This window comes from Ictidomys tridecemlineatus, chromosome 15 (assembly GCF_052094955.1).
Source record: "Ictidomys tridecemlineatus isolate mIctTri1 chromosome 15, mIctTri1.hap1, whole genome shotgun sequence".
In the NCBI taxonomy this organism is placed as follows: domain Eukaryota; kingdom Metazoa; phylum Chordata; class Mammalia; order Rodentia; family Sciuridae; genus Ictidomys; species Ictidomys tridecemlineatus.
Genome location: NC_135491.1, coordinates 4,870,434 through 4,897,203, shown reverse-complemented (window position 1 = coordinate 4,897,203; position 26,770 = coordinate 4,870,434). Strand labels below are relative to the sequence as shown.

General features: G+C 42.2%; 1 protein-coding gene across 2 annotated transcripts; it reads left to right on the top strand.

The window, feature by feature from the left end:
- Positions 1-634: 634 nt before the first annotated feature.
- LOC101972936 (uncharacterized) lies at positions 635-26,589 on the top strand. Of its 2 annotated transcripts, XM_078033044.1 has the most exons (6): positions 1,878-4,331; positions 6,909-7,117; positions 7,874-8,000; positions 8,281-8,376; positions 9,474-10,879; positions 22,184-26,589. In XM_078033044.1, exons 2-6 carry the CDS (start codon positions 7,103-7,105, stop codon positions 23,555-23,557), a joined length of 3,018 nt encoding a protein of 1,005 aa, XP_077889170.1. In that variant the 5' UTR covers positions 1,878-4,331; positions 6,909-7,102; the 3' UTR covers positions 23,558-26,589. The 2 variants fall into 2 exon arrangements, with proteins under 2 accessions (XP_005342382.2, XP_077889170.1); XM_005342325.5 differs by lacking the exons at positions 1,878-4,331; positions 22,184-26,589 and adding an exon at positions 635-772 and having other exon boundaries at positions 9,474-13,632.
- The last annotated feature ends 181 nt before the right edge of the window (positions 26,590-26,770 follow it).

Below are 26,770 nucleotides of genomic sequence, written 5' to 3'. Positions count from 1 at the left end.
CCTCCGCCTCGCGGTCCGCTCGGAAGGGCCGGCGCCCGCCGGAGGTTAAGTGGGCTTAGAAACAAAGGCAGAACCTTGGTACCGACGCAAGGCGTTAGGACGGAGGCCTCCTGACTGCCCGTGCCCAGAGCCCGCCGCCATCTCGGCTTGCTTCCGGAAGGACCGACAACCTGCAGCTCCTGACCCTCAGCCCCTTCCCCGCTGGAGGCAGCTGCACAGCCCGGAGCAGGAGCCCGCGATTCACAGGCCCCCGCCCATTCCCGGCTTCGCCTTGCACCCAATCCTGGTTCCTCGCGCTCCACGTACGCCTGCGTCACAACCCAGGATGCCCTCCTTGCCCGCTGCGCACGCCCTTCTGTGCGACTCGCGCGCCGACCCGGTATCTCTTCCGGGTCGCGGGCGCTAGCGTGCCTTGTGTACGGACCCGCCGTCCTCCACGATGGCCGCTCCCTTGGCGTCACTAGGGAGCCGCCATCTTTCTTCCTCCCCGGCCGGACGCGCAAGATGCCGCCGGCGCCCGGTCGGCCTCGGACAGGCACTGGCCTCCGAGAACGTTCGCGGTTAGCACGGCGTCGCAGACCGTCCCGGGAAAGCGGAAGGATAAGGCCTTGAGGGGCGGGAGGGGTCTGCCATCTTGGGTCCGGGGTCCCTCTCGGCAGAAGGCCGCGGCGGGCGTGGCCTGCTCGGTACTGTGCAGCTGCCTCCAGCCCCTCTGCCCCTTCCCGGCGTCGCGGCCGGCGCAGGGACTTCCGGGTGTGGAGGCGTCCGGCAGGTGAGCGGCGACGCAGAAGTGGCGGGAGGCAGGCGGGCGGGGACGCCCGAGTGTGGTGGGCCGCGTAGGACCGGGGTCTAGGACCCCACCCAGGACCCGACCTGCGGGCGGATGGCACCGTCGCCTTAAGCTGGCCCAGAGGCGTCGCTGGTCCGGCTGCTGGAGGCGAGGCCGAAGGAGGCAGGGGCCAGCTGGAGGCCAGCCTCAGCAGCTCAGCCCCAAATAAAAGTAAAGGGCCGGGGTGTGGCTGGGTAGTTAAGCGCCCCTGGATTCGGTCCTCGTACGTGGGGGGGGGGTGTGGTGGGCCACTGAGGCAGCAGGCGGTTCCAGGCCCCTGGAGGTGGTTCCCGGCGGTCCTGCCCACGCTCCTCCAGTCTCCCCGACCCTGCTTTTGCAGTCATTTGTAGCGCCAGGCTGGACCCCGGAGCTATCCCCCCGTCCCCGGTTGATGGTTTTCCATTCGTCTTTCCCTTTGAGTGGTCCAAGTTTCTCTTCAGACTTTGCTGAGGTTTAATTGAAGTACTATAAGGCCCACCACCCGCACCACTCCAGGGTTTGACGTGTGTCCAGGGTCGTGCAGCCATTGCCACACTCAAGGTTTTAACCTTGCCTCATCCCCACCGACGGGCCCGAGCCGCAGTCCCTTCTCAGCCCAGGCACAACCGCGGACCTTCCTGCCGCCCCAGCCCGCAGCCTGCACTTTGCTTCTGTGTCTGTGTCTGTGTCTGGGGCTGGAGCCAGGGCCTGGGCCCGTGGGGCCAGCACTACCCCTGACCTGCCCGCAGGCCGTTTTTGTGGGTCGTCCTCCTCCTTGCCTGGGCCGCTGGGCAGCTGCGGTTACAGGTGTGGGCCTCCTGCTTGACGCACCAGGGCCCTTTGTCTGGTTGGTTTCACGCAGCATTTTGATGTGGCCCTTGGGGTGTGGATGAGCGGTTCCTTTTCCTGCGCGCTCTTTCTGCCCTGGGTGGATTCCCGCTGGGTCAGCACCTTTGAAGTCCGGCTCCCGTAAATGCTGCTGATCAGGTCTTTGTGTTCACAGATATGTTTCTTTCGCTGGGGCTCATCTCTGGAAGTCGGATGGCTGGATTATGCAGTTGGTACATGTCTGACTTTGAGGAACTCTGGAGCGTTTCCCAGGCTGGTTGTACTTGGCCTGTGGTATCAGGAAGACCATGGCCAGCGTCTCTTTGGGGGGTTCTTCCTGTCCAGGGGAAGCCAATTCACCCTAAAACTTAAAATCTCAAATGATTAGCAAATAACAAAGCACAAATACTCAGAAATATATTTACAAGAAAGCCAAGCCCCTGATAGGTCGGTCCACATGGGCTCTGGAACTAGACAAAGGGAAAAGGGCTCTGGAGGTTTATTTAAGGGGGTCCATGGAAGGCAGGGATAAGGTTTCCAGGGCGGAGTCTTTGTAGTCCATGAATGACATCTTGGCAGGTCACACCCATCTCAGGTGCTGGGTGGATCTTTGGCCGAGCTTGAGGGGGAAGTTCAGTGTAGCAGGTGGTCATGCTCTGTGGGGGGGCGAGGTGTGCCATAGGGTGTTCCCAATGCCAGACTGATCCCCTCGGGAGGCTGATATGCACAATAGTCCACACACAGCCCAGGGACAGCTTGTGACAATGTGGGAGTTCAGCATTTCCACAGCATTCTTTGTAGGCATTGTAAGAGGCATAAAGCAGTATTTTGGGGTTTTGGTCTATGTCTAATATTGGCTGACTATGGTAAGCATTTTGTCATGTACTTGCCCTTGTGTATCATCTTTGGTGAATATGTCTTTAGTCCTTTGTCAGTATTCTCGAGAGGTTTATTTTTGTATTGTTGATTTTTGAGAATTCTTTATATAGTCTGAGTACTAATTCTATGCTTTGCAAAGGTTTTCTCTCAGTTTTTGGCATTTCATTCTTCTTAGGATTTCCCATATAGAGATCATATTGTCTAGGAATAAGGACAGTTTTACTATGCATTTCCAATCTCGATGCCTTTACTTATTTGTTACCTTACCAAACTAGTTAGACTTTCTAGTATAGTGATGTATGGAAAGGTTGAAAGCAACTTTGTTCTCAGCTCTAATGAAAAAACTTTCTGGATTTTTACTATTAAGTTTGTTGTTAGTTTTGGTTTTTCTTAAATTCCCTCTACTAGTTTGAGTAAGTTCTCATCTGTTCTTAGTATTCTGAATGCTTTACTTATGAATTGATTTTAACATTATACACTGCAGGGAAGCGCCGGCCAGTGTCTCATTGTGGGGTCCTTCTTCATGCGAACTAGGGCGTAAGCCACCTGAGAACTTAAAGTCTAAAATAATTAGTGAAGGGGCTGAGGTTGTGGCTCAGCAGTGGAGCACTTGCCTAGCATGTGAGGCTCTGGGTTCAATCCTCAGCACCACATATGAGTAAATAAGTAAAATAAAGGTATTGTGTCGACTACATCTAAAAAATATTTAAAAAATAGTGAAGAACAAAAGACAAAAAGGATAGAAATATTTTTCCAAAAATGGAGCCCTGATAAATTCAGTCCACACAAGAGGCTGAGTTAGACAAAGAAAGATGGCTCCAGGGTTTATTCAAGGGAGGACATCAAAGGCAGGGATGAGGTTTCAAGGGCGGAGTCTTTCTTGGTTATATCTTGCAGTCATCAAGTTGATTGACATCTTGACAGGTCACACCCATCTCAGGTGCTGTTTGGGACATGGCAGAGCAGGATAGGAATTCATAATGTGTGAGGGCAGTTCTACCACGCGGCCTGCGCAGTGGTTTCATTAATGAGGTTCTAGGCATAAAGTTAGTTAGAAGAGATCGAAATAAAAACACAGACTCAGTTACCTTATTTCTATTGCTAGGTCCGAGACGGCTCCCCTCTGGTTCCCTCCTCCAACCGCCCAACAGGGCAGCAGGGATTACTCAGGGCTAGCAGGAGAGAGAGCGCGAGCACGCCGGGGATCAGCCTTTTATTGGGGAACAAGAGATTCAGGGGAGAATTCCATCCAATGAAGGTTGAGGGGGGGCCGCACTCCAAGGTCAGGGTCAGTGATTGGGTCCCCGGGGTCAGTGGTCAGGCACACCCCCACACGGATGGGCTCTCTCATCAGGAAAGGGCCGGGAAAAACTTCGACTTTTGCCAAAGTGCCTCAGACCCTTAACGGGAGTCGCTCAATCACGTGTTAGAATGGCTTCCCACAGGCAGTTAACCAGAGTACATGTCCACTGCCTTTCCCAAACCCCACATGTTCCTGTTTACTAGGCTCCATGTGTGGTGGCCCACACGCAGCCCATGGATGACTTGCAGCAATACACCACCCAGGATTCCCACAGTCCCTCTTAGCCATAGTTTATAATTCTTGGTAGATTGTGCCTCATAATGTTCTGACACATTCTGATTAATTCATTAGGTCAATGTAAAAGCAGAACATGCAACCTGTATTGCTGGCAGCAACACAGATCTAAATCTGTTGCCAAGGAGAATCACACGAAACACTGGCTGCAAAAGCAAGAGGTGTTTATTGAGACACAGGCGCCTGCGGGTGCCCAGCAGAACCTCAGCCGGAGCTTTGGTGAGCTGGCACACTGGGCTTGGGGATACAGAAATTTTTATAGGGTAAAGGGGCAGTTTTCGAGCGCAGTAAACAATAGGTTTCTTATTAGTTAATTTTAACCCAGCATATAGATTACCTAAAGGGCAAAGTTGTTTTTCACTGTATGCTACTGAAAAAGAACCACATAAAAGCTACATATTTGCACTCTGATTCTCCTGTTCCTGCTCATTCAGGCATGCCCTGGGACCTGGTCCTTTGCCCTTTCTCAACCGGTTACACCTAACTAATTATCTGAAAAACACCTCTGGTGCCTGCGTAGGTTTGCGACATGCCTGGGTGGTTTTGCAATTAGGCCTGAGGTTGTTGGGCTGGGTTGGGCTGGGGTCTTTCACCCTTAAGTCCTGAGTAAGAGAAACTGAACAATTATTGCCGCCCACAGTAACTTGGGCTCTGCCTCAGCTCAGGTAATGAGGTGTGGCTCCAGGAGCAGGTGTCACCTGGTGGGGTTGAGCTGCACTCACCTGTTCCTTGTAGTCCTACCCCTTACCTCATTTGAATGGCCTCCCCAATAAAACCAGGTTCCATGCTTCTTTCTCCCTTCCTTGCCTGCCTTGCCTCCTTTGTGGAAGTTGGGTCAGAGGAGCCGTCCCAGAACCAAAGAAAAGGCATTTCTCTGTCTCTGCGTGATTATTTCTTTTTCTTTTTATTTTAAAGAGAGAGAAGAGAATTTTAATATTTATTTATTTATTTATTTTGGTTTTCGGTGGACACAACATCTTTGTATGTGGTGCTGAGGATCGAACCCGGGCCACAAGCATGCCAGGCAAGCGCGCTACCGCTTGAGCCACATCCCCAGCCCCTCTATGTGATTATTTCATGCCAGCCCCATTCACCTGGAGTGACCCTGACTGGTCATGTGTCACGACACATGATTGTTCAAAACTGATCTCTTTGGGTTAGGTAACGTGGTCGTGCCTGTAATCTCAGCTGCTCTGGAGGTTGAAGCTGGAGTATTGAATGTTCAAGGCCAGCCTGGGCAACTTAGCAAGACTCTTTCAAAATAAAATATAAATAAATAAATAAAAAAGGACTGGGGATGTAGCTCAGTGTTAGAGCATCTCTGAATTTTGTCCCCAGTAGGGTGTGGGGGTTGGGGGTTAGGGGTTTGGGGGAGACCTGGCCAGAGGAGTGTACTCTTTAATTTCTAAATGCTTGGATATTTCTTAAACTTTCTCCTGAAGTATTCCTAATTCAATTCTGTTGTGGTTGGTAAATATATTGGATTTACTGGTACTTGCTTTACACCCTAGCATATGATCTTTTGTGGAAAATGTTATGTGAACTTTTTTTTTTTTTTTTTTTTTTTTTTTTTTAGTTATGCATGACAGTAGAAAGTATTTTGGCATAATATACACACTGAGTGTGACTTATTCTACCGTATGTCCCCAGTCTTGTGGTCGTGCGTGGTGTGGAGTTACCCTGGCTGGGTATACAGATCCCAGCCTGGGGAGTTAGGACCAGTTGGTTCTGCAGCCTTTCCTAGTCTCCCTCCCCTGCATGTACTCTTGAAGTTGGATGTACAGCTTGCTGCTGATGAGTGAATGTGAAATGTAAGTGAAGTTGGTACTTTTCCAGTCTCCTGTGTCCTGCTGACTTGCTACTTGCTTTGTTTATTATTCAGAGTGAGGTGCTGCCTTATTTTTTGGTTTGTCTGTTTTGCTTGCCAATTCTGTCAGGTTTTGCTTCCAGTGTTCTGGAGTTCTCTTGTTAGGTGTGTTTGGTTTGATGATTATCATGTTTTCCTCATCTATATCTTTATAACTTTATTGCCAAATAGGAAAAGTCATCCAAGCCTTCATGTTCAGAGTTCCTGGGGCCTCTGTGGACATAGACTTGATTGGCTGCCTGCACGGCTGGCCTTTAGTCTCCAGCCTTGCAGAGGTCTAGCTGATAGCACTTGGTCCAGGACCCCTACTGTAAATCACCTTGTTGACAAGGACACCCTCCCAAGGGTTGAGCTGCCTGGGTTAGCAAAGACCCTTATCAGGTCTGATCAAGCAGGATATTCCAAGGATTCCAAGATCTTAGGTATTTCCTCACAGGAACTAAGGGCCAAGCCTCTCTTATGTAAAGTTAATCCTTTGTTGCACAATATGAAATCAGATGATCTTTGAAACTAAGAGTGTGTTTCTATGGAATGTACAAAGTCTTGTGAAGTGATATATGCACATACCTGCTTTTTAAAGACAGAATGTCCAGATCCTTAGAACCTTTTGTATCTTCTTTCCTAAAATTGATCTCCCTGAGAATTCACCTGCCTCTGAGGTACTGTGCTCTGCCCTTTGTGTTGTTGTGTTTTTTTTTTTTTACTTCCCCTTAGTTGTCATCAACTTCTGATTTGTAAAAGAAGCTTGTCTTTCAATACAGTAGAGCCTTGTTGTATTGCCCCAGGGTGTGAATCCTTTGAGGTGCCAAAGTAAAGGCAAAGTGTGAAATACTTATGTCCTTTACTTAAGCTAAATGCACGGCAACAGGGACAACATCTGGACCCAGGGAGAATATACAATTAAAGTCAGTTTGCTCTTTTGCCCACAGGTCCTTGCTCCACAGAATCAAGAAGAATGGAGGAGAAGAATGAAGGGAGAAGGAAGAACTCCTAGAGTGTTACCATTTCTAAGGAACCTTAAACTGGATGCCAAGGTTTCTGAACATAATGACTCCAGGGCTGTAGTAGAAGAGATATAAAACTTAGAATCCTGTTATCCATCATTTCCTGGGTATAGAGGAAAATGATTGAGCCTCAGGTGACTTTGATTTTTGTTGTACTTTTCCTTTGTTTTCTGATAGACTTCTGGAAGCCTGAAAAAAAAAATCTGTTCAATTGAAATAATTATAAATTGAATAATTGGGTTCTGGGGAGAAATTAATTTTGAACCTAACTTCAAAATTAGGGCAAATTGGGGTCAGGAATATACTATTCCACTAAATGACTTACTGTTTCAAACATAATAATGACTCTGTGGGTCCTGCAGGTTACAGTAGATATCACCTCGCATCTAACATCTCCAAGAGCCATCACAACCAGAAAAACAAAATGATGTGTATTGGTTTTTGGGAAAAAGCAGAGCAGTCTCTTAGGAAATTTCCTTGCTGGGGTTTCAGAGATGATCTATGGACATGGAAGCTCTCTTTAACCCAAATCTTCTTAATCAGTTTTAATGATCTCTTATATTTTAGACAAATCTTGTATAATTTTTTTCTTTAACATTTATTTAAAAGAACTCTTATAAATTGAGAATGTGGAGTCCGTTCATGATCTATTCTCCTATTGACCATGAAGTCTGTTGTAATGGAGGCATGTTTAAATTTTCCTGATGTTATTTGCATATATTTACTATTGGAAATTGTACTAAAATGTATGAATTTTACTCCTTCCAAAATTCATTTGAGAAAGGTGTAAAGAAGTAGGCTATATGGTGAAAATTAGAAAACTTCCCTCATATTTCTTTAAATCAATGATTGGAATTTACATTCCTTTAAACAAAACTCTGTTTTCACAGGAATTGGTGACATTGGAGGATGTGATTGTGAATTTCACCTTGGAGGAGTGGCAGCTCCTGGATCCTTCTCAGAAGAATCTGTACCAGGATGTGATGTTGGAAAATTATAATAATCTGGTCTCAGTAGGTAAGGTTAGGTCCACTTAGAAAGTCACATGCTGTCCTCTGTCACCATTCAAAGTTTTGCCTTCATTGTGGTATTCTGAAGTGTTAGATTTTTAGTTCTCTAAAGTGTTATTTAGTTCCCCCAAAGTGGCATTTCCACTCCTGTTCTGGAAAACAAAAAAACAAAAAACTTTTACTTTGCATATGAGAAGTTTTGTCTCTCAGGTATAATATTTTCCCACTTGACGTCCTGTACCCTTATTCAATGTGTCTAAGTATCTATTTTTTTTTCTTATAAACAGGGTTTCAAAATATCAAATCACATGCATTCTCCAATTTGGAGCAAGGAGAAGAACTGTGGATGATAGAAGATGAAGTCCCGAATGGACCCTGTTCAGGTGAGTGTCTTAGTTCCTTTTGTGCTGCTATAAAAATACCTGAGACCGGGTAATTTATAAGGAATAGAGATATATTATTTATAGTTCTTTGGGCTGAGAAGTCCAAGATCAAGGGGTTTGCATATGGCAAGGACCTTCATGCTGCATCATCACATGGCAGAAGGCAGAAGGGCAAGAGTGTGCAGGAGAGACAGCAAGAGGTCAGACTTGCAACCTCATGCCCTTTTATATCATCACCATTAATCCAGTAATGAAAGCCCTCGGAGCCTAGTTACCTCTGAAAGGTCCCACCTCTTAATACTGTTGCATTGGAGATTTTTAAGTTTCCAACATGAAGTTCTTGGGGACACACATTCAAACCATAGCAGTTAGTGAGAAGCAGTAGGGGAGTGGCTGTGAAAGTCATGGTCTGCTTATTGAGGGAGGTGTCACTGCTGTGAAGCATCTGAAGATACCTAAACAGCTTCTCCTCATATTAACCTCCCCATTTGGGAACTTTTATTTTTAAGGTGTTTAGTTTTAAATATGTGCCTCCATTATCTCTTTTTGGATATAGTTCTTGTTTATTTCATCTTGTATCTTTATTTTTTTTCTTTGCTACTAGAATCATTCGGTTGATAATAAAGGGCTGTACCCCACTTTATGTGTTTGTGAGCTTTTCATAACTCTGACCAAAATACTTGACCAGCTTAGGGGAGGAAAGACTTATCTTGGCTCATGGTTTCAGAGGATGCAGCTCATGGTTCACTCAAAGGCAGAAACATCTTAGTGGAAGGGTGTGGCAGAGGCAAGCTGCTTATCTCATGACAGTCAGAAGCAGAAAGAGAGGCAGGGGCCAGCAAAAATAGTCCATTTTGCCATTGCTGAATTAATCCATCTGATCAAATGGATTAATTAACTGATGAGTTCAGAGCCCTCATGATCCAGTCACTGCCTAAAACCCCACCTCTGAACCTTGCTGCATTGGGAACCATGCTTTCAACATACAAGCTTCTGGGAAACTTTCTAGATCCAAACTAGAACACCCACCAGATCATCTTCCAGGCATTTTTACTCCATACCATTCTCATGGAAAAATTGATTCTCTTGTTTCATAGAAATCGGGAAAGTTGATGGCCACCTGCAGGAGTACTCTCAAAACCAAAGATTCCTGAAGAGTATGCATCAATGCAGTGATCAGAATGCATTTAAAAATATCACTCATTTCAGCAAAACACATTTTATTCTACTGCAAAATCATGATACAACTTTGAAATTAAGATTAGGTTTAGTTAACCAGAAGAGAAGACATGAAATAAATAACCCTGTTGGTTTTAATGAAGGTGAGAAAATCTACTTACACGATAAAGATGAACATACATTTACTGAAATGAAACTCGCTGAAAGTACAAAATGCACAGGTATTAAATGTCAAGCGTTCAAACATCAGAAGACTCAAAAAATTGAGAAACCCCTTGCATACACTGAAGGTGAGAAAACCTTCACCAGAAAGTCTCTGCTCCCTTATCATGGGAGCATTCATACAGGAGAGAAACCTGGGAGTGGTCAAGGTGAGAAATCGTCCAGAAGTGTCCTAACCACTAAGCATCAGAGGACTCATGGAGGAGACCTTCCCTGTGTACTCAGAGAGTCCAGGAAGGGTCCTGCTGTGAAGAGCAGCCTCACTATCAGTGGGCAGTCCCAGACAGGAGAGAAATCCTATCTGTGCAGTGAGTGTGGAAAGGGCTTTACGATGAAGCGCTATCTAATTGCTCATCAGCGAACTCACAGTGGAGAGAAACCTTTTGTATGCAGTGAATGTGGAAAAGGCTTCACTGTGAAGAGCAATCTCATCGTCCACCAGCGAACTCACACAGGGGAGAAACCCTATGTATGCAGTGAATGTGGAAAAGGCTTCATCATGAGGCGCTATCTAGTTGTGCATCAGCGAACTCACACTGGAGAGAAACCCTATGTTTGTAATGAATGTGGAAAAGGCTTTACTGTGAAGAGCAATCTCATTGTGCATCAGAGATCTCATACAGGGGAAAAATCCTACATATGCAGTGAGTGTGGAAAAGGCTTCACTGTGAAACGCACTCTCATCATACATCAGCGGACTCACACAGGAGAAAAATCCTATATATGCAGTGAGTGTGGAAAAGCCTTCACCACCAAGCGCACTCTTGTTATACACCAGCGAACTCATACAGGAGAGAAACCCTACGAATGCAATGAATGTGGTAAAGCCTTCAGCCAGAAGATATGCCTCATACAACATGAGAGATGTCACACAGGAAAGACTCCCTTTGTATGTACTGAGTGTGGGAAATCCTATTCACACAAATATGGCCTCATTACCCATCAGCGAATTCACACAGGAGAGAAGCCCTATCAGTGCAGTGAATGTGGGAAAGCCTTCACTACAAAGTCGGTGCTCAATGTACACCGAAGAACTCATACTGGAGAGAGGCCCTACGGATGCAGTGATTGTGAGAAAGCCTTCTCCCACTTGTCGAACCTTGTTAAACACAAGAAAATGCACACCAGAGAAACGGATAGATTCATTCAAGTTGAAAATTCTTTTAATAGAGAGTCACAGCACATCACTTAGGAGTGAACTCATGCATCCCCAAAACACTGTGCAGGGTGGAAATGCCTTCTGGGGCAACTCAGACTTCACCAAATATCTGTATCTCTGGCAGATTGGAATGTAATCACGGCACAGCCAACTGGATGCCCTCAGAAGGATCTTCCCAGGAGATATGCCTGGTTGCAGTAAATATGATAGTGCCTTTGGTGATCCTTTACCTCTCATTTTCTATCAATGAAAACAGATAAACTCAGATATACTCAGTGTGGAGATCCCCTGTGCAAAATCTCTAGCTCATAATCTGGAAAGTCTATAACTAGATAAATTCTGTGAATGTAGAGACTAAGAAAGTCATCTTTGGAAAGACTTTATTTTCAGGGCTCTTCATGAATTATTGGCTTATTAGTTGGCAGAAATAACAGTGACCATAGCAAAGCCTTTACCCAGAAATAAGACCTCAATTAGTGTCAAGTGTTTACACTGGAGAATATCTTTATGGTAATAAATACAACAAGCTTTAGTAACACATCCTGCTTTATGATTTGTCAGGAAATCAAATAGAAAATAAAAATTCTCTGAACATGTTAAATATAGACCACCTTTGGCAAAATATTGGAGAGCCTGAAAACAGTGAAGTCCAACATTTAAGTGCTTTTGAGTCTAACCTCTGTGTGTCAGGCAATACGCCCGGTGTGCATTTCCAGGCAGGCTACCTTATACCCCATATCTAGTTGCTTTGCCAATGAGTCCATATTTTTTTTTTCCATTGATGCTGGATATCAAACCCAGGGCCTTCAAGCATGCTAGGGGAAAGTGCTGTACCACTGAGCTATACTCTCAGCCCCAGTTCCATAATTTAGAAAAACTGCTTTCTATGGCACTGATTATTTTTGTAAGAAATATCTTTGGTCTTTGTCCCTGATTCCTTGCAGAGAGCTAAAAACCTTGCCTTGGAGTTTCATAAATGACAGGGATGTCTTGTTATTCATGAGGTCCTTCTAAGCACACCTTAGTACATCCCAATAAGGTGATAGAGGGAGGAACTGGTCACCATAAAGATCAAATGATTATAGGGTAGAATCCTGGGCAGAAGTGTCTGAAGATTGAACTGAATAATGAAACTGTAGAGTGTCCAAATTGGTGAAAAGACCTGTGTGCTGAAAGGTTCTCACACTCCAGCTCCCTGGGTACAGAGGCTTCTGAGCTCTGGGCCCTTCCACTCTTTGTATCTTTTTGTCTGACTGTTCATTTGTATCCTTTATAATAAACCGTTAAACTTAAGTAAAATTTCTCAGATTTTTGTAAACATTCTAGTAAATTATTGCATATGAGGAGTATCATGGGGCCTCTCAGTTTAATGCCAGTAGGTTAGATGTCCAGTTAGCCTGAGACTGGTGACCTTCATCTGAAGTGAAGGTGGTCCTGCAGCACTGAGCCCTTGCACTTGTGGAGTTTGCACTAACTTAGAATAATGTCAGAACTGATTATAGGATGCCCACTTGGTGTGGGAGAGTTGTTGAGGTCACAACTAGGTTGGGACCCTAGCAACTTGCTGGTGGGAACATGAAATGATGTGGCAACTGGAAAATAATCTGGCAGTTTCTCCAAGGTTAAGCACAGAATTGTCACATGGCCCAGAATTCTACTCCTAGATATATACTCAAGAGAAATGAGAACTCAACAATGCTTGCTACTCCTTAAATTTGAGGCCACATACTGAGGCCTTATCTCAAAAAAACAGGGGGCTTGATGGTCAGTGATAGAGCACCCTGGGTTGTCCCAAAGTACAAAAAAAAAAAAAAATTTTTTTTAAATGTTCATTAGCTGAGGAATGGATTAGTATATTCAAGTAATCAAGCATTGGGTGGCAATTAAAAAGGAATTATGTGGCAATTAAAAAGGAATTATGAACTGATATGTCCTAAAACAAATGATCTATGGGAAGCCATTCTCGCATGTGATTGGGCACCTCCCAGATTGGGTGTGAGGCCCTCTGGCCAAACTGTGTGGTAGCTTTCCCCACCCTCTCCAGGTGCGAGAGCCTGTTTGTGTGGGGGTGTGACTGACCCTGACCTTGCAGTGCTGCCCCCCTCAACCTTCATTGGATGGAATTCTCCCCTGAATTTCTTGTTCCCCAATAAAAGGCCACTCCCTGGCGGTCTCTCTCTCTCTCTCTCCCTCTCCCTCCCTCTCTCCCTCCCTCCCTCCCTCCCTCCCCCCCTCCCTCCCCTGAGTAATCCTTGCTGCCCTACCGGGTAGTTTGAGGTGTGAGCCAGAGAGGTGAGAGCCGTCTGTGACCTGGTCATAGAAAAAGGTAATTGAGTCTGTGTGTTTTATTTTGATCTCACTAGTTAACTTCTATGCCACGAACCTCTTTAATGAAACCAGTGTGCTGGTCGCCTGGTGGAGTGATCCTTGCAAATATGCTGAATAACCAGTCACCAAAGACATTATTTGGTTGCATTAATACGAAATGTCCACCATAAGAGCTAGTGGAGAGATTGGTGGGAAGAAATGGGGAGACACTGCTAATGGGTATACAATTTATTTTCAGGATGATGGAAATGTTCTAAAATTGATTGTGGTAATGGTTGTACAACTCTTAAGAATCACTGAATTGTATAGTGTAAGTGGGTGAATTTTATCATATGAATTATATCAATAAAGCTATTATATTTTTTAAAGATCTCTTTCATTATTAATCTGATTAATCAACTAGGCAGTTTTATCGTTACAGAGTCTTCAAGTGGCTATTCTATAATGTACTAAATTATTCACATTTGAGTTTCATTGAAATTGTTCTTAAGTTGTGTTTTCATTTTATTATTTATTTATAGTTGTAGTTGCACACGATAGCTTTATTTATATGTGGTGCTGAAGATCAACCCAGGGCCTCGAACATGCTAGGCGAGCACTCTACCACTGAGCCCAGCCCCTTAAGTTGTGTTTTTAATACTAACACTTGTGATTAACATAAATTTTAGCAAATAATATAGGTGTGGCAAACCAAACACCAAGTGATTTCCAACACTTAAAAGAGTGAAAATATAGCCCTTAGTTTGCTAGGGCTACCATAACAGAATACTAGACAGATTTAAACAAAGACATTTTATTTTTTCACGGTTCTGTAGGCCAGAAGACCTGGCGGCATGGTTAGGTTCCAGTGAGGACCCCGTCTTCTGTCTGGTAGACAATGCATTCTTCTACCTCATGGGGCAGAAAGAGTAGGCTCTGGTGTCTCTTGTAAATTGACTATCATGTATCCCTATGTGGATCTTATGAGAAGTCTGAAGTTTTGGATCTGAAGACTAAGTATATTTTATCATACTTGGGAAGTTTTGAGTCATTATTCAAATAATTTTTTCCTCTCTTTTTTAGCCTTTTCCCTGGGAATCCTATTTCACATATTGTGATGTTTGCTGTTGTCCTACAGGCTTCCGAGTCTTCCTTTTGTCCCAATTTTTTCCTTCTGTCTTTCACAATGGATATTTCCATAACTGAGTTTTCAACAAAAATGGAGACAGTCAAAAACTGACAAGGCTAGTCAGGCATGGTGGTGCATGCCTATAATCCCAACTAGTTGGGAGGGTGAGGCAGGAGAATTGCAAGATCAAGGCCAGCCTGGGCAACTCTGCAAGATGAAATGAAAAAGGTCTGGAGCTGTCACTCATCAGTAGATGCCCTAGGTTCAATCCCCAATCAATCAATCAATAAGCTAATGTCAAGTAATAATATTCAACCTATTGAGAATTGTAAAAATTATCCAAATCTAATCTTGAGAACCACAATTATGAAGCCAGATTTAAAGTTAGGTAGCCAGTGTAGTTAGATAAATCGGGTCTAATACCGAGTGAAATCTAAAATGGAGGCCATACTGAGAATGACTTGGGGAGAACAGGACAATTCATGGAATGTCAATGAAGTCCCAAAAAGGCCCTAGGCCAAAGTCCACCTCAAAGAAGTGTTAACCAACAGCCCCAACAGATTTGGAAATAGCCCATCCCAGAGAAGTGATAATCCCATCCCAAAAGGTGATAATTAGGCCCACCTGTGTCTCACCCCTCGGGCCTTCCAACCTACATTCCATCACTGAAAGAACTATAAAAAGAGGAGACAACCTCACTTCCACGGATTCCACCTCTCGGGTCCCCTTCTTCCTCCGGGAGAAGTCTTTTCTGCTGTCCTTTAATAAATTTCTAATTTCTATTCTGACCTTGCCTCGGCGTGCTTCTTTGGCGTTATTCTTCAACATCGGGGAAGCAAGGACTCGTCAACAGCGGTAACAATTATATGTTCAATTTTATATCCACTGAAGATTGTGAATTGCATGTGTCTACATTTTAAAAAAATGTTCACATTATTTGCAGTATTATGCAACTTGTTCTGATTTTTTTAAGTCAATCATACACTCATTTTTGTCGTTTACATGGACATTCTAAGTCTGCATACTGCTCATAAAGAGACCTCAATTATTTAATAAATTACCTTTATTGGTATCAGTTTTTACTGCATTACAAACCTTCCCCAAACTTAATATTCAAATATAACAAACATTTATTAATTCTTTCAGTTGTTTAGGTTTAAGTTTGGATTTAAAATTTACTTTGCATTCATTTAACTATTCATGATATTTGAGATTATTTTTCTACTGCGGAATGAACCCAGAGGTGCTTTACCACTGAGCAACATCCCCAGCGCTTTTTATTTTTTAAGATAGGTGCTGAGGGCCATTGCCAAGTAGGAATGATGCATCAAAATTTCCTTGCCAGCGTACCCCATGTTAAATGGACTTGCCTTGGAAATTCGCTGTGACATTGCATGTGTGTTTGAGAAATGTGACCCTGCTCAAGGACCAGGGTGGATCCAGGTATAGGGTGTATCCTGCAGGTTTTAGGAAGTATCTCGCTCCTTGGGTTTAGGGCGTTCCCGGTTTAAGACAATCTGGGTTTAGGGCAGTTCCAGGTTTAAGGTTATTCCTGCTGGGAATAGGGCGTATCCTGCTGCCTGAGTTCCCTTTGAGTTCTGGTGGAATTGAGGAAGTATTTGGGACGTGAATTGGGCCGGCAGAACTTGGATTTCCCCAGAACGTGTGTAGAGGGCCGGTGTGAGTTCGGGAATAAAGAATTGCTGTTTGAATCTACAAGGTGTGAGTGGCTCGTGATCTTGTGCCCAGCCAGACTTCCGCAGATAGGGCCTCACTAAGTTGCTGAAGTCCTTGCTAAATCGCTGAGGCTTACCTGGAACTTGTGATCCTCCTGCCACAGCCTCCTGAGTTGCTGGGATTACAGGCACCACCATGACTGGGAGGCATGATCGTTTTAAAAATAAGGGGCCAATTTCATTTTGCTAGTAATGAAAAATTTAGGTAGGACGTATTTTTCTTCTTTTTAATACCTCTTTTTTTGGGGGGAGGGGGAGAGGTGGTGCTGCAGAGTGAACCCAGGGGAGTTGTTATTACAAAGCTATATCTCCAGCCCTTTTTATTATTGAAACGTGTCTCACTAATTACTGAGGCTGGCCTCAAACTTAGAATCCTCCTGCCTCAGCCTCCAGAGTCGCATCATAGGTGTGCACCATCGCGCCAAGCTTTTGAGATCTAATAGGAAATGCTAGGATGTGGGGAAAAGCGGATCCCACACCGATGGTGGGAAGAGAAAATGGTAGTCTGCTCTGGAAAGGATTGCCAGGTCCCTTTGCCCACTCTCTGTGCTGCCCTGCTGTCACACGTGCACAAGGTCTTTCCTCCATCCTGCGATCAGGGTCTGCGTCCCTCCCCGCTCCTCCTGGACAGCCCGACCAAGTGTGTGCCACTGCATCCAGTGTGGCTATTCTGATTCAAACTTGGGTTCTCCTAGATCTGCCCGTTTCAGTTTCATCCATCCTGGCATTACCTTAAATGTTCCCGACATGCTGAGCTCTGTCTTCTTAAAATTCCCTGTAGTGTTTTGATTGTTTAATTAATTTATGTCTCAAAGCAAGTCAGAACTTAACTCACTTCCATCATAGTTTTGCTAATTCTGAACTTTCCTTAATTCATCTTAGGTGTTGCTATGCATTTATTTCCCAAAAGTTTTTGGGTTTTCATCATGTTTTTTTTTGTAGTGTTATTGAGATATGTTCCACATACCATGTAACTCACCCATTTAAAGTGTACAATTCCATGGTTTTTTAGTAGCCATTTGTTGCCTATATATCATCTAATTATGTGTAATCAATTTAGAGACATTTTGTATTTATATAAATTATGTTCTCAAGTTGCTTTGATCACTATAGTTTTGTACTAAGTTTTGAAAATGGAAAGTTGGGTCCTTTAACTTGTTCCTCTATTTCAAGGTTGTTTTTATTAGCCAGGTGAGCTGATGCATACTTGTAGTCCCAGAAACTTTTGGGAGGCTGAGACAGTCAGCTTCTACAAGTTAGTGAGACCCTATATCAAAATAAAAATGAAAAAGACTGGGGATGTGGCTCAGTGGTAAAGTGCTTCTGGGTTCAATCCCAAGTATCAAAAAAGAAAAAAAAAAAGGATATATATTTTTTCGTTTGAGTCCTTTGAATTTCAATTTGAATTATAGAATGAGCTTGTGATTTTCTCCTTAAAAGCTCAGTAGAATTATGCTGAGTCTGTTTACCACTTTGGGGAGTATTGCCATTTTAATCTTATTAAATTTTCTTATTCAGGAGCAATGGACATTTTATATTTAATTAGGCTTTTAATTTCTTTCAGGGTTGCTTTGTAGCTTTCAGAATACAGTGAAAGTTTGGCACTTACTTTGTTAAATATATTTCTAAGTAGAGTTTTCTTTTTTGATTTTGTAATTGATGAAATTATTTTTTACTTGCATTTTCAGATTATTTTTTGCTAGACTATAAAAATATGATTATTTTCTTATCATGGAAGATTGCTGTTTCTCTTCAAGTGATCTTAATGCCACAATACCATCTTAATTATAGAGCTTTGATTTTCTTTTTAAATATTAATTCTTATCAATATGCTTTATACGTGTGATTGCCTTCATAATTTACTTCTTCAAAATTTGTGTGTTGAAAGCCTTGCTAATATCAATACAAAAAAAACTTGAGGCAAAAATATGTCTTATTTCTCTTCACATTGTTTTCATTCTCAGTGGAGGTGACTATATAATAAAAAGTAAACATATATAAATATGTTTGGGGAGTAAAACAATACTACAAGGAAAATTAAAGCAGCTATAAGAATGTAGGTGTTGGGACATAGCACTGTGCTTTTAGGGTGGTGGGTAGGGAATGGTTCCTTATTAAGGGCCTTTCAGTAGGTAGATGGCAGAAGTAAGTAGGCTCCCTGGGTGTGGAGTGTTCCAGATGTGAAGCAGTGGAAGTTCTACAACATTGAGACTGGAGGGAGTTTGTGGAACTTCTAGGAAGTTGGTAGGGAAAGTAGAAATAAGGATAGTTGGGTAGTAGCAAGAGGTTCTGGTCCATGGGCCACATATTGCCTATCAAAGGAATTCAAGACTTTGATTTTACTCCAAATGAGTTGAGAAGGCACTAGGTTTTGAATAGAGGAGTGGCATAGCATCTCTACTTTTTAAAATAGATTCTTTTCTCTATTATTTAGAATGTAGGCTTTAGCTAGGATGGGAGGGAACTATTATACTCATATTACAGTCTTTGACAGTAAAGTGATACAAATTAAAATCATCAGGGGCTGGGTTGTGGCTCAGTGGTAGAGCACTCGCCTGGCATGCATGAGGAACTGGGTTTGATCCTCAGCACCACATAAAAATGAATAAATAAAGTATTTTATCCATCTACAACTAAAAAATATTTTAAAAATAGCTCAGTGGTATAGCACTTGGCGAGTATACATGAAACCTTGGCCTCTGAAAAAAATAAAAAATACAAAACAAAACTAGGCTCAAGCTACCAGTCATCTTCTATTAGCGAATCTCTGCAACCAGTGCTGAATTTTTCCAGCAATAATCTTTGACAACATATATGAAGTGTTGCCTCTGCCGCGCGATCAGCACGTTAGCTTCATACTAGAGGTCCTAAACATAGAGATTATCTAGTGAGATCAAAATAAACACACATAAACTCAATTTACTTCCACCATGCGACGAGTGCACTGGTTTCATTAAAGAGGTTCTAGGCATAAAAGTTAGCTAGTGAGATCAAATAAACACACAGACTCAATTACCTTTTTCTATGACCAAGTCCGAGACGGCTCTCCCTCTGGCTCATACCTCGAACCACCCCGTAGGGCAGCAGAGATTACTCAGGGCTAGCAGGAGAGAGAGAGAGAGGCAGAGCACACCAGGGAGTAGCCTTTTATTGGAGAACAAGAAATTCAGGGGAGAATTCCATCCAATGAAGGTTGAGGGGGGCAGCACTCCAAGGTCAGGGTTCAGTGATTGGCCCCAGGGTCAGTGGTCAGTCACACCCCCACACGGACGGGTTCTCTCATCAGGAGAGGGTGGGGAAAGCTCCAACACAGTTTAGCCAGAGGGCCTCACACCCAATCCGGGAGTTGCCCAATCATGTGTGAGAATGGCTCCCCACAATTTACCTTTTTCTTGACCAGGGCTGAGACGGCCCTCCCCGGCTCCTGCCTCAAGCCACTCGGTGGGGTAGCGAGGTTTATACAAGAGACTAGCAGGAGAGAGCTCGAGCATGCCAGGGAGTGGCCTTTTCTTGGGGAACAAGAAATTCAGGGGAAAATTCCATCCAATGAAGGTCGAGGGGGACAGCACTCCAAGGTCAGGGTCAGTGATTGGCCTCAGGGTCAATGGTCAGTCACACCCCCACACGGACGGGCTCTCGCACCTAAAATGGGTGGGGATTAGTTCTGACACAGCTTGGCCGGAATGCCTCGCACCCAGTCAGGGAGGTGCCCAATCATGTGTGAAAACGGCTTCCCACAGTTGCCTACCAGGGAAGTTCACCCAGGTATGGTATCTAACTACCCAGAGTCAAAATGATACAGTTGGGTCCAAAGCCTCAGGCATACACAAACAGGTGTCCAACATTAATAACATTGCTAGCATTACACACATCTGGTGTGACCCAAGGCCTCAGGCATAAAAAGACACTCTTGTTAGGCAAATATTCCAGGGACCCAGAGTTAACTTTCAGGAGCCAGTCAAGGCCAGTGCTTTCTTTGGTGTATGCTGTTATGGAATAACCCATGCCTGCAAACACTTAATTGTCCATCATTGTTTATTTCTTCTGTAGCAACACAGGAGAGTATGACCCAGAAGGAGTGAGATTGGGAGTTGGTAATGTAACTTGGTGATAGAACACTTGCCTAGCACATACAAGGCCCTGGATTCAATCTCCAAAACCACCACCACCACCAAAAAAAAAAAAAAAAAAAAAAAAAAAAAAAAAGTGCTGATTTAATTCTGTGGTGAGAAAACTTCATTTCTACCCTTTTATCAGTTTTCAAGAGGATTTCACTCCCCTTTCCCCCACAGAACTGAGGATTGAACCCAGGGGATGTTCTACCACTGAATTATATCCCCAGCCTTGTTTATTTTATCTTGAGACAGAGTCTTGATTAATTGTTCAGGCTAGCCTAGAATTTGTATCCTCCCCCATGAGTTGCTGGGATTACAGGCAAATACCACTGCACCCTGCTAGAGAATCTTACATTCTTGTCACTGTGGGGTATTTATTCCATATATTTGAATCTCTGGAGGTACACCTGGTCATAGTAGTCAGTATTTGGTTTATTTTGGTGGGCTTAACAAATTTCAGAGCCGTTTATATAGGCATGGCTAAGTTGTAGGCCTTATGCATGTACCTTCTCTTTTTCTACTTATTTCTGAATACAATCTTATCCAGTACTTTCTTTGAATAATTTTGTATGGCTTGATGATATCCACATTGCTATTTCCAGATTAGACCTTTTTCAGTACTTACATATTCAATCAGTTTCTTCATTTTTATATTGGATGTATAGTAATCATCTGAAACTTTATTTTCTTAATGTACACTAGATTGTCCATTCATTCCAGACTTCAGTAATGTTTCTTATTTCATCATGAGGCTTCCCCCTAATGTGGTGGTTGAAGCCATGTGATTTTTACAGTAATCATTGTGCCCTTACTTTCATTTATCCTCTTCTCACTCCTCCCATTGAAACTATTAGTAAGTTAAACTTTAGCTTTTCTTCTTTTAGTTATATTCTGATTTCATATTCCTCCTATATATTTTACTGCCTCCTTCATAACATTTTACAGATGACAGTTACAATCTTTATTTCTTTGATTTCTTTTGAATTCTTTTCCCATAATTAGAACTAAACTTTTATGAAACTAAGGAATATATTTGTATATTCAAAACACAAACATGGCAACTCACACATAGCTGTTGTTCAGCAAATTAATTGTAGAGTAAATAAATGTAGCCTCATATGGTCTGTTATGTCTCCAGCTTACATGGTCTGATGGTGTCCTGTGAAATTCTGGGGTTCCTGCTAAAAGTGACCTTGTTGATATTTTTACTATCTGTACATTTTGTAAAGATTTATTTAGAAAGTAGTCACATCTACAAATCACTCATACAGGAGAGAAACCTTTTTATATTTATATGGGGTTGTCATTAAAGAGTTACATCACACCACAGCATTTTTTAACAGTTTAATGCCTGAAGAAGATGATGAAATGATTCACTGTTCTTGTTTTTCCTAGAAATCAGAAAAGTTGATGATCCTCTGCAACATCACTTGAAAAATCAAAGCATTCAGAAGAATCTGGAGCAAGGCCATGAACATAAAGCATTCAGAAATATTGTTAATCAGAGCAAAGTTCATTTTCCACTAAAGCAAAATTGTGAAAAACCTTTAAAATCAAATTTAAGTTTTAAAAGCCAGAATAGAAGCTGTGACCTAAAGAAATTTACTGAGATTAATGGAGATGGGAAATCTATATACATCCATGCAAACCATGAACGGTGTTATACTGAAATTAAATTTCCTTTAAGTGCAAAACTACCAATATGGCCCTGGTCATTAAACAACAGAGAACTCATAACATAGAGAAAACATATGAATGCAGTAGGTGTGGGAAGGTGTTTGTCAGGGTGTCTCAGTTCATCAATCATCAGAGAGTTCATACAGGAGCGAAACCTTATAGGTGTAAATGTGGGAAAGCCTTTTCCAGAAAGTCCCAGCTAACAGAACATCAGAGAAATCATACAGGGATAAAACAGTATGAATGTACCAAATTTGACATGTCCTTCCTCAAAAAATTACAGTTCAGTGTGCATCAGGAAACACATATGGGAGAGAAACCTTATAAGTGTAGTGAATGTTGGAAAGCCTACATTAAAAAGTGTCAACTCATTTATCATCAGCGTACTCATACAGGAGAGAAACCCCATGGATGCAGCATATGTGGGAAATCCTTCTCTACAAAGTTCAGTCTCACTACACATCAGAAAACTCATACAGGAGAGAAACCTTATATATGTAGTGAATGCGGAAAAGGATTCATTGAGAAGAGGTGTCTTATTGCACTTAGTCAGACTCATACTGGAGAGAAACCCTTCATATGCAATAAATGTGGGAAAGGCTTCACCTTGAAGAATAGTCTTATCACACATCAGCTAACTCATTCGGAAGAGAAGTTGTATGCATGCAGTGAATGTGGAAAAGCCTTTTCCATGAAGCACTGTCTCATCATACATCAGCGAACGCACACAGGAGAGAAACCATATACATGCAATGAGTGTAGAAAAAGCTTCACCTTGAAGAGTCCTCTCATCAGGCATCAACGGACACATACAGGAGAGAAACCCTATGTATGCACCGAATGTCTAAAAGGCTTCACCATGAAGAGTGACCTAATTGTACATCAGCGAACTCACACTGCAGAGAAGCCATATATGTGCAATGACTGTGGGAAAGGCTTCACTGTGAAGAGCCGCTTGACTGTCCATCAGCGAACTCACACAGGAGAGAAACCTTATGTGTGCAATGAATGTGGAAAAGGTTTCCCTGCAAAGATCCGGTTGATAGGACATCAGCGAACTCACACAGGAGAGAAGCCTTATAAATGCAGTGAATGTGGAAAGGGCTTTACTGAAAAGAGTCACCTCAATGTACATCGGCGCACTCATACAGGAGAGAAACCCTACATATGCAGTGAATGTGGCAAAGGCTTAACTGGGAAAAGCATGCTTATTGCCCATCAGCAAATTCACACTGGTGAGAAACCATACATATGCAATGAGTGTGGTAAGACCTTCACCATGAAGAGTACTCTAGGCATACATCAGCAAACTCACACTGGAGAGAAGCCTTACAAATGCAATGAGTGTGGTAAAGCCTTCAGAAAGAAGACATGCCTCGTCCAGCATCAGAGATTTCACTCAGGAAAAATTTCCTTTGCATGTACTGAATGTGGAAAATTCTCTTTGCACAAAAATGACCTCATTACCCATCAGAGAATTCACACAGGAGATAAACTCTATCAGTGCAGTGAATGTGGGAAAGCCTTCACTACAAAATCAGGACTTAATGTTCATCAAAGAAAACATACAGGAGAGAGGCCCTATGGATGTAGTGATTGTGGGAAAGCTTTTGCCCACTTGTCAATTCTTGTTAAACACAAGAGAATTCACAGGTAGTTATTCTGCTAGTTATAGGCCCTTGAGATAATATAATAAATACAAAGAATAATAACTTTGATGTAAAGTATATGGTGGTATACTTAGGGATCAATTACCTCATTCATGTTCCATATTGTATGAAACAACTATATACAATCAGTCTTCACAAAAGCATTTCGGGACATTATATGATGGCTAAAAAGTGTATACTCAGATAAATCCCACAAATGTGACAGACTACAGAAGCCTTCAGTTGAGAGAGAGACTTCATCTCCCTAGGTTCATTCCCCAATGCTGAAAAAAGATTATCAAAAAATTATCATAGGTTATGGATGAAATATCAGCTGATAGAAATATGATAAACATGGGAAAGCCTTTGCCCAGAAATTAAGACCTTAATAGATTGAGAGTGTCGACACTAGCGAAATGCTTTTCTATGGCAGGGTTTGTAGTATTTTATTGCATCACTTGTGAGGAAATCAATATGAATATATTTGAATGTAGAGAACCTTTTGTGAAATATTAAGAGATGATAATGAGGGAAAGAAGCCCTAGCAAAATGATGAAAGAAGTCTTTTTGTCACAAGTCTGTCATTACATGATAAGCTCTTCCATTTCTTTGATTCTGAATTTAGAATACTTGAAATGGAATATATTAATAAAGTTTTATAAGTAGTATTAAGCAGTGTAGTAAGTCAATATAAAGTCAGGCATGGTGGTGCACACTTGTAATCCCAGTGATTTGGGAGACTGAGGCAGGAGGATTACAAGTTTGAGACCAACCTCAGCAATACACTTAGACCCTGATTCCGAAAAAAAAAAAAAAAAAAAAAGAAGATTGCAGATGTTTCCCAGTGCCCCTGGGTTCAATTCCAAGAAAAGAATATAATCAAAACTTTTATAAGTTTTATTCAGAAATAATAAATTTAGATTCACAAAAATCTTACCAAAATAAAGAGTTTCTAAAGGCCCTTAACCAGCTTCTCCCAAAGATAACATCTTATATAACCACTGTTCATTATCAATTACAGGAAATTATTGCCATACTGTTGACTAATAGAATTTATTTGATCACCAGTTTTAACGTTTTGTTTTTAAGTTTAGGGACATTTTATGATATGTAACAACAACAATCAAGAACATAAAGTCATATCAACAAATTCCTACATGCATTTTTATAGTTGCATACATTCCCAACTGCTGCAGTCTGGCTGGGCACAATTCAGGAGCCACTTGTCAAAAGAAACAAACTTTATTTTTAGAACCACACATGCCAAACCACACAGCTCTTCAGAAAAACCTTCAGAGCCCAACTGCCACCACAGGCTTCCCACAAGCTTCTCAACCTCCGCCACTCCTCCTGCTCTTGAGGCCAATTGGCTGGGTCACATGGGCGGAGCCAAAAAAGTCCCCCAATGAGCAGCTTCGTGGTCTGAAAGGGCGGGGAAACAACCCAATAAGCATCACTGCAGAGGAGCCAATCAGTTGGCAGCTAGAAGTTTGCTGGCAGCTGGAAGTTTGCTGGGGCCCCTTCGGCTGTGGCTTTCAACACCCAACTTTTTAAATTTTGGGGTGGGGTGGGGTGAAGGTATTGAGGACCAAACCCAGGGCCTCACACATACTAGTCAGGTGCAATACCACTAAGCTATCCCAACCCTTTTTATTTGATTTTGGGACATGGTTTTGCTAAGTTGCCCAGGTTGGGCCTCAATATTTGTAATCTAGCCAATTTGGTGTCCTGAGTAGTTGGCTTTATAGGGATGCCATCCTGCTTGGCTCCCCACCTCACCCCTGGCAATCGGATTTGTTAATATATGTAATTTTTTCATTTGTACAATGTTATGCAAATGGAAGCACACATCATGTACCTTTGGAGATTTGAGTATTTAACCTTAAGCAAATTATCCTCAGTCCCATCCTGGTTGTTCTTTTTGCTGGTGGGTAATATATTTCATATAGATATACAACAGTTTACTCTTCTGTTTGCCCACTGATGGACATTAGGGTTTTTGTCAGATTTTTTTGCTATTATAAATAAAGATGCTGCAAACATTCTTGTACCAAGCATTTGTGTAAGCACAAATTTCATTTCTCTAAGATGATTATGAAGAGTTTGAATTTTGGGTCCAATGTTGAGAATCAATTTTATGTTGCTCAACTGTTTTCCACAGTGCCGTTCAATTTTCCAACAGGAATATATGAGAAGTTTGTTAGTTCCACGTTCCTGCACTTGCCCCTACCATGTGTTATTTAGTCATTGTATTATGTATTATGTATGCGACCTTCATTTATATTTTTCTAATTTTTGTTGTTGTTTGCTTTTGTGTTTTGCTTGTGCTGGGAATTGAACCCCGAGTCCTGCACATTCTAGGCAAGTGTCCTACCACCAAGCTATATCCCTTGTCCTTTTCTTTCTTTCTTTCTTTTTTTTTTTGAGACATGGTATTGCCTAGTCTGGTTTTGAACTTGAGATCCTCTTGCCTTAGCCTTACCAGGTCATTGGGAGTACAGGTGTGGGCCACTGTACCCAGCTCCTGTAATGGGTTTTTGATATTATTTTTTCATGTGCTTGTTTGCCTTCCAAGTATCTTTGATGAAGTGTTTACTCAAATCATTTGTCCATTTTTTAATTAGGATGTTTGTTTCCCTAGTATGACATTTAGAGATGTTTTTAAAGAGGTTTATATGCTAGGTACAATTTTCTTGGACATATCACTTACAAATATTTTCCCCAGATGTGGTATATCATTCCCCCCCCAGGAATATAAAAAATATTAAATTCAAATTACATTTTTTCTTTTATGAGTTATAATTTTGATGTCATATCCAAGAATTCATTACCTAGCTGTATCATGATTTTCTCCTGTACTTTACAAATGTAGTTTTGCTTTTAATATTTTAAAACTATGATCCATTTGGAGTTAGTTTTTGGATAGGAATTGAGGGTTAGGTTTCATTTTCTTTGCCTATGATTATACAGTTGGTCCAACATTATTTTGAAATTACTGTTTTTTTCTCATTAAATTGACCTTGCACATTTGTAAAAAGCAGTTATATTTTGACTACTTCTTGACTCTTCCATTGATGAATTTGTTGTTTCACCAATAACACTATAGCAGTGATAGTCATAAAACCAAGGAATCATATTCTTCTGGCTCTAAATTTCTTTGAAAATAGTTTTATTTATTCCAGTTTCTTTGTCTTTCCATACTTTTTAATGAAGCGGAATTT